Raw genomic sequence first — 7,708 nt, 5'->3', positions numbered from 1 at the left:
GGAATACTTATTTAAAAATTAGTATTGGGCATTATCCTATTCGCGCAAAGCGCGTAGAAAAACTAGTAATACATTAAAAGTATAAACTAACCGTCCTTGAACCAAACACAATGCACCAGGGTTCACATTGCACTATAGACCCTGATTCATGTGTACATATTTTGTGTTGTGAGTTTTTGTGTCTTGTGTTATAAAATCTTGTAATTGAAAACTATGAATTCTGTACATGAAACAAATTAGTAATTGTATCTTATGTTATGAATTTTTGTGTCTTATATTGTGAAATTTTATGCATATGAACACAAATTGTGTATCTAAATCATATTTGAAATTATGTACCTTATGCGTATGAATTTTGTACCTCATCTTTTCAATCCAGTTGGGTCCATAATGACATAATGCTATGCTATGTGTCTTGCGTTGTGATATTTTATATTTTGTGTTGCAAAATTCTGTATTTTATGAATATAAATTCTATATTTTGTTGTTTCAATTCAAAGTTCATAATGCTATGTAGACCCTCAAGTGTAAAACGTCGGTTATCAAAAGCCCGGCCCAATTAAAACCAGGCCGACAATGATTTTGGGCTACTCCCATCTTACTAACAAACTTCAAAGAAAAACAAAAAAAAAGCCCATTTTACTAACGTTGCCATCGTGGAAGACACGTGTCATGCAATATCTTATTTGCCACGTCACGGCGCAAACGTCCACAGTTCCGACAGTTTGGCCTTCTTTAAACAAATCGAACTGTTCGTCCCTTTGTCTCTCTCTAACCAAAAAAACTGTTCCTCTCCGCCCACCCTGCCACGAATCTCCATAATTTCTGTAAATTCTCGCCGGAAAACACCCGAATTCCGTTCGAATTCTCCGGCACCGTTCATCCCCACATCTTGCAGCACCGATCTCCAGCTCAATACCGGAGTTATGAATCAAGAATAGTAAGTATTCTTACCACCTAGAATCCAAACAACAATTTAAAAAAAAAAAAAAAACGATTTTGATAATTCATAATTCCCTATTGCAATAATTGTTGTTGACCCATGAAATTTTACTAGATCTGTAATAGATTGTTTTTGTTGTTTTACGTTGTTCTGAGGTATCAAGATTTGATCAGATCATTGGATCAATGTAATAATAGGGGTGTAGATCTGCTGGACTCAGTTTGTTTGATTGTAATCTTCTGCACTGAGCTAACTCGTTCGCTAGTTTATGTTTAGAATTTTCTTGAACTTTAAGGTATTTTAGCTGTAGTTTTTACCCAAAAAGACAGGATTTTTAGTATTTGGGAAAAGAGATTATGGCCCTGTTTGGTAAAATGGTTGTTAGCTGATAGCTGATTGTGTTAATTAGAAAGTATAAATAGTTGATAACATTAACTGATTGTAGAAAAGTGTTTGGTAAATTAGCTGGTGGCTGAAAGCTGTTTGGTATAATTTCTTTTCTCAAAAAGCTAATTGAAAAAGTTGTATGGAGTAGCTTTTTGAATTTTAGCCTTTTAGAGTTACAAAAAGCTAATTAACCAAACATTTATTTTGATATTTTAACTAAATCAAACAATTAATAGTGATCAAATAAGCCAAAATTGGCCTATTATGAACTAATTGGAGATTTTACTTTGACATGTGCAGTGATTACCTTTTTAAGCTCTTGCTGATTGGAGATTCTGGTGTTGGGAAATCATGCCTTCTTCTGCGGTTCGCTGTGAGTTTTGCTTCATTTGCAATCGAAAATTTGGGTTTGATTGTACTAAGATGTCTCAAATTCTTGTCCCCGATTAGGAATGTTTGGTTTTGTTGGCTGGGTAATCACAAGATTCCAAGTTCGAGTTTGATTCCTCGTGGGAGCTAAAAAAAAAAAAAACCTATTTTCTTGATTTGAGTTAGTTTATCTTTTTCTGATTTTCGTTTTCGTTTTGGGATTCCAGGACAATTCATATCTCGAAAGCTATATCAGTACCATCGGAGTGGACTTTGTAAGCGATTTTAGCCATTTCTAGAACTTACTAATTTCCTCTTTCCCAGATATTGTGTGATGCTCGATTTCTTTCATAAGTTCTGATATTGGAATGGTCGTAACGATCTTTGTTTTTGTTCATATAGAAAATCCGAACGGTGGAACAGGATGGAAAAACCATTAAACTCCAAATCGTAAGTAATCGCTTTGAACTATCGAGCCTGGAAATATAGGTTTTCGTATTTCTATCGAAATCTTAATTAGAACTGCATCGAGTACGAGTTTTTTGCTGGTAGAATCTGCATCTTTTCGAGCCTAATAATTTAGTTTTCGTCCGTCTTTACGTGCAGTGGGACACTGCTGGTCAAGAGCGTTTTAGGACAATCACGAGCAGTTACTATCGCGGGGCTCATGGCATAATTGTGAGCGAAACATTCTCCCGTTCACTGTATTGTGTTATATTCCTATCGTGTTCGGGATAGAATTGGCTCGGGTCTTGTTACAATGACTTTTTTTTTTTCTTTCTGTCAGGTGGTTTACGACGTGACTGACCAAGAGAGTTTTAACAACGTTAAGCAATGGTTAAATGAAATTAACCGATACGCAAGTGAGAGTGTAAACAAGCTTCTTGTCGGGAACAAGTCTGACCTCACATCGCAAAAGGTTGTGGCCACGGAAACAGCTCAGGTAGTAATTCTGTTCCTAATTTCGAATTCTTAGTTTGTTTTTGATTGAAATGATGATATAGAACCTTGAACTCTCGGTTGACTACCTTCGAGAATGAACTTCTCCCTAGATTGGGGTTTGTTAAGAATTCCACATTGATTAAATAAGAGAGAACATATGTGTTTATAAGGTCATGGGTTAGACACTTAGACTTAGACTATTGGTTGGATTCAATCTTTTAGTATGGTTTGGCCCATGTGCATTATAGTTCATTTAGTGACCTTGGCCCAATCCAATCTTAGAATATAACATGGCATCGGAGCCTGTTCGGTCCATTTTGGGTCTCACCTGGTTAAAACTCGTGTTTGGACCAGGCTTTTGCTGATGAAATTGGAATTCCTTTCATGGAGACGAGCGCGAAGAATTCATCCAATGTGGAGCAGGCTTTCATGGCAATGACATCTACAATCAAGAGCCGGTATGGGAAAACTTTTTGAACCATAGCTTTAATAGTAGAGTTTGAAATCGCCCGATTCTTTGGTTTTGTAGGATGGCGAGCCAACCGGCCTCGGGCAATGCAAGGCCGCCAACCGTGCAGATTAAAGGGCAACCCGTGAAGCAGAAGTCGGCTGGTTGCTGCTCGAATTGAAAGAGGGAAAGTGCATTTGTGAAGTGATATGATGGTGATGATGATGTTCATGTGTGATGTAAAATTAACCTTTCCATCATTTTTTGTGCTGTGGTGTGAAGCACAGTTTTTAGTTGATATATGATGATTTGCTTTCATGTTGTTTTTTCATATCAGCACTTTGGTATACAGCACACCCATTCTTTCGAGTTGGTCGGACAGTTTACTTGGTAACCACAATTTTAAATTTGAGAACTGTCTATTAATCTTCTGATTTGAGCCAGTCTCATTGTAATTCTTAGCTCACTTTTAGGTAGTGATTTCGAGTTAAGTTGATAGTTGAACTGCACTTTTATGTTCACATGTATGGACCAATTACTTATTGCACATATACGTTTATAACAAGAACCTTGCTCTCAAAAAAAAAAATGTTTATAACAAGAACCATTTATATTCTCTCTCCTTTACATATGCACGGTCCCCATAAAAAACCGACAAATTATTGTGTAGACCATGGTCCACATAGTGTTGTGTAGACCATAACAAAAAATACATTATTTTTGTACTGAATGTACATTATTTTTGTACTGCAGTACTAAAATAATGTACATCTCCTAAATATAATGTACATTATTTTTGTATTGAATCTAGATTATTTTACAATATACAAAATATGGTCCACACAATAATGATTGCAAAAAACCACCCAAAAACCATCTATTGTGAATGCTCTCAAGTAAGATGAGAAAGCTACTGGAAGACTTCAACAACAATAATCTTGAAACAAAAGCATTACATTTAAAACAGAACAAAACTTTTGCCAAATCAAAACTGATCCCATAAACTAAAAATCTTAAGAAAATCTGAAGTTGTAAAATCAGAAATTAATGCCTAAATATAAAAGGGGGGAGGGGGAGGGTATCAAAGCAATCTCAGAGTCAAGAAGGGGGAGAGGATGTGAACTCCCAGAAGGCATCTAAATATACACTCTTAAAACTATAAAAACGGTTTATAATTCTTGAACAGACAAGTCCTTCAGACATCCTGCCATTTTCGAGCCGAAATGAAGTGGCAAAATTGGAGAGAAGAGAGCTCGACTGGCAGGCCGTGGTCGCTTACTTTGCACCCAAGCTAGGGAACTGCCCGACATCTTCAATCGATGGGGCTGAAGCCTCAGCATAGTTCGTGTTCATGTTGCTTCCACCATAGCCCCCACGGCCACGACCGCGGCCCCTGCCACGGCCACCACGGTTGAAGCTTTCTCCTTCAGCAGGCTTCAGAAACTCATTAATGGTTTGGGTCTGGAGAAAGGCGAAACATTTTGTGGTTGAGTCAAACTAACCATAACAATCCAAATCTTGAATCTAATATATATATATATATATATATATATATATATATATAATCAGGAATGATTGACAGAAAGATAGAAAACCATATTTTATAACAGCCATGATAGTAAGGGAGGGAAAAGGGATTATATGAAACCATTTAGAACAAGTTTATGGTATCCAAAATGTCAAACTATCAATATTGAATTAGACGCTATAGACTTGGCAGTTCAGACTCTATGAAAATTGCAATACCTTATAAGAGTACACAATAATGGCGTAAAATAGGAAATAGGAATACCTTTTTGACCTTTTCTCCTGCTTCTTTCTTTTTATCCTTCTCAGATCCCTGTCAGTGATTCAATCCAAATACAACCACAGCAAATCTCTTAAACATCACAACTGAGATACATCATAGCATCCTAAAATAACACAAAACAAACTAAATGCACATAATTGAATAAAAAAAGCCTCTCACCAATTTAATAAAGACAGATTCATCATTTTTCTTGCTTGATATCACCTGCATAGACGCAAATTCTTTGTCCAAGCGAACCTTTCTCTCCTCGGGCTTTAGTGCCATCAACGCCTTTCTCTTCTCCTCGAGCACCTTCTCATACTCTTCAAGGGTCATCTCCTAAGTTAAGACAAAAGGTTGCAAATGTTACACATTTTGTTAAGGATAATGTTCATAATCCAAAAAATAGGGGGAAAAAAAAAAAGGAATAAACGGATTTTACCTTATCCTCGGGCTCCTTCTCTTCTGGCTCATTATTTGGAGAATCCTTACTGGCATCTCCAGCACCTTCATGCCCGGTTTGTTTGTCAACATCAACAGACTTCTCAACTTCATTAACAGACTCTTCAGTCTCCCTGAATAAAGAATAAAGGAAATATAGTTTTAAAACAAAATTACAAAGGGTCTTAGCAAATATTCATACTCCAAAATTGAGAGAGCAGAACATACGGAGCTATCTCATCAGTTGGAGTTCCCCAATTGGCACGACCAGCACCTTCACGTTTAAATTCAGACCTACATAAAAACTAATATTTATGAGAATCATGGTATACCAACAATTAACAGCAAAAATTCCAAGAATATGTGTGAGCTTTTGTCAAGACAAATTGCAATCCAATATTCACTCACCCACGTCCTGTTCCACTGCGGCGCTCATACGCCCTGCGAGGACGTTCCTCATCTGCAGCTTCACCATTGCTGAAGCCACCACGGCGACCACCACGGAAACCCCCACGAGGGCCACCCGGGCCACCATATCCTCCTCGCCTTTCAAAATTCCTTTCACCTTCCCCATCTCCTGAATTCCTGTACCCTCCAGAATATCCATTATTACCATAGGGATTCGGATTCTCATTATCAGCAGACTCCTGATTAAAACCACGCCCACGGCCACCACCACGTCCTCGGCCACCTCCACGTCCACCCCGGCCATCTCCTCGCTGAAAGTCAGTCTTAGCCTCCCTCACTGCTTAAAATAAGTTATAAGATAAAAAGAATTCCAATAGTAGATAGAAAACAATTGATTCTGAGAAAATAGATTGAACAGAAAATACTTTAAACAAGCATAGAAAGCAAAATAGTAAATGCCCAAACTATACTATATTTAGTCTATGTTTCTAACTCAACATATATACATAAAAAATTTCTTGCTGATTTTTTTTCTAAATACCCTACTGGACCTGACTGAACTATAAAGCTGTGAACAAAGAGAAATAAATAAATAAATAAAAGCTCAAGTCCATTTTAAAATTTGAGTTTCCAATGCAAATTAAGAGTATAAATAGGCATGGTACATACATTGTTCCTCTTTAAGTAGTAAAAAGCTGAGGATAAAACCCATGAGCAGCTTTGAATAGAAAACAGGAGATATATTTGAGAAAGGAGAAACAAAAACCTAAACTTAGAGCCTCAGTTTAATATAAAGTCATATCCTCTATTACCTAGTTAACACTGTGAAATTCAATTTAGTTTTTCCCAATCCCTAAACAGATAGTCAATAAACAAACTTATCCAGAAAAAAAAATACCAAAAACCTATAAACATGTACAATCTACCAGCAAACAGAACAGAAACATCATATAAACATACATATATAATGGGTTTAGGAAATTACCAGCCTGAGCTGGAGGGAGTGGTTTGGAGGGCATCTTGGACCCGGCGGCCGGTTTAGCCGCCGGAGCCTGAGCGGCGGACTTCTTCTGATCAGCTGAAGGCGGTGGCAGCTTGTGCTGCTGAGCAGCGATGAGCTGTGATACGTCGTCGGTGTCATCGTCACCCAAAAGGTCAAAAGGGTTCATGGTGGCCATCTCTTTCGCTGTTATTTCTTCGTTTTCAGGACACAGATGCGTATCTAAAGCCCGGAGCTTTGTCGGAGATTCCGAACAATCAAGGAAGCCCTAGTTATTAGAATCCATGGAAACGTATTGGCAGAGTACAGAGCTAGGGATTGTGTAGATAGATAGAGAAAAAAGGGAAATTCTTAAAACCCTAGCGAGTGAAGTGGAGGCGATGATTGGAGTGGCGACTGGCGAAGGAGTTCATAGTGAGATATGAACATGGGCCGGGCTTGTTGATGGAGGCCCAAGTTCAATAGTTTAGAATGGGCTCTCTCCATTTTGGCCCATTAAATCTATAGATTAGCAATTTTTCTAGAAAAAGAAGGTTTGAGATTTGATCTCCTCCAAGCCTGCCCACTTGTTATACGGCAAATTATTGTGTGGACCATGGTCTACACAATATTACGTGGACCATAATAAAATGTACATTTTTAATATACTAAACATACATTAGTTTTGTACTGAATGTACATTATACAATATAATGTACACTCAGTATAAAAATAATGTACATTCTCTGAATACAATGTACATTATTTTTATACTGAATGTACATTATTTTTGTATTGAATATACATTATTTTACAGTATACAAAATATGGTCCACACAACTTGTGTGTGTAGACCATGGTCCACACAATAATGATTGCTTGTTATACGGAGGTAAATTATTATGTGGATTCGGGTCCATTTTGTGAGTATATTCAGTAGGTAAATTGTGTCTTTTTTTATCTGGGTCTATCTTTCGGGCCTATAGTATAACTGTTGTTATA

General features: G+C 37.3%; 2 protein-coding genes across 3 annotated transcripts; one reads left to right on the top strand and one right to left on the bottom strand.

Moving 5' to 3' along the window:
- Positions 1–757: 757 nt before the first annotated feature.
- On the top strand, positions 758–3,456 carry LOC109152950 (GTP-binding protein YPTM2-like). The gene is made up of 8 exons (XM_019300653.1): positions 758–940; positions 1,631–1,703; positions 1,927–1,974; positions 2,102–2,149; positions 2,306–2,377; positions 2,487–2,642; positions 2,996–3,099; positions 3,171–3,456. The coding sequence occupies exons 1-8, from the start codon at positions 927–929 to the stop codon at positions 3,268–3,270; spliced, it is 615 nt and encodes a 204-aa protein (XP_019156198.1). The 5' UTR covers positions 758–926; the 3' UTR covers positions 3,271–3,456.
- A 566-nt stretch (positions 3,457–4,022) lies between these two features.
- Positions 4,023–7,118, bottom strand: LOC109153244 (plasminogen activator inhibitor 1 RNA-binding protein-like). Of its 2 annotated transcripts, XM_019301099.1 has the most exons (7): positions 6,713–7,116; positions 5,728–6,064; positions 5,548–5,613; positions 5,321–5,453; positions 5,059–5,217; positions 4,882–4,929; positions 4,023–4,550 (listed from the first exon to the last, which is right to left on the bottom strand). In XM_019301099.1, exons 1-7 carry the CDS (start codon positions 6,903–6,905, stop codon positions 4,365–4,367), a joined length of 1,122 nt encoding a protein of 373 aa, XP_019156644.1. In that variant the 5' UTR covers positions 6,906–7,116; the 3' UTR covers positions 4,023–4,364. The 2 variants fall into 2 exon arrangements, with proteins under 2 accessions (XP_019156644.1, XP_019156645.1); XM_019301100.1 differs by lacking the exon at positions 5,548–5,613 and having other exon boundaries at positions 6,713–7,118.
- Between the last annotated feature and the right edge of the window lie 590 nt (positions 7,119–7,708).

The sequence above is a fragment of the Ipomoea nil genome, unplaced genomic scaffold (assembly GCF_001879475.1).
Source record: "Ipomoea nil cultivar Tokyo-kokei standard unplaced genomic scaffold, Asagao_1.1 scaffold2480, whole genome shotgun sequence".
NCBI lineage: Eukaryota > Viridiplantae > Streptophyta > Magnoliopsida > Solanales > Convolvulaceae > Ipomoea > Ipomoea nil.
This window is presented reverse-complemented; position numbering and strand designations above follow the sequence as displayed.

What these genes read in the sequence shown, in the direction of transcription:
- LOC109152950 (XM_019300653.1), top strand. An exon ending in TGGCCACGGAAACAGCTCAG is followed by an intron (nt 2,643 to 2,995) that starts GTAGTAATTCTG and finishes TGTTTGGACCAG; the next exon opens with GCTTTTGCTGATGAAATTGG. An exon ending in ACATCTACAATCAAGAGCCG is followed by an intron (nt 3,100 to 3,170) that starts GTATGGGAAAAC and finishes TTGGTTTTGTAG; the next exon opens with GATGGCGAGCCAACCGGCCT.
- LOC109153244 (XM_019301099.1), bottom strand. Translation starts at nt 6,905, where the DNA reads ATGGCCACCATGAACCCTTTTGACCTTTTGGGTGACGATGACACCGAC. An exon ending in CGCAGTGGAACAGGACGTGG is followed by an intron (nt 5,614 to 5,727) that starts GTGAGTGAATAT and finishes GTTTTTATGTAG; the next exon opens with GTCTGAATTTAAACGTGAAG. An exon ending in AATCTGTCTTTATTAAATTG is followed by an intron (nt 4,930 to 5,058) that starts GTGAGAGGCTTT and finishes AATCACTGACAG; the next exon opens with GGATCTGAGAAGGATAAAAA.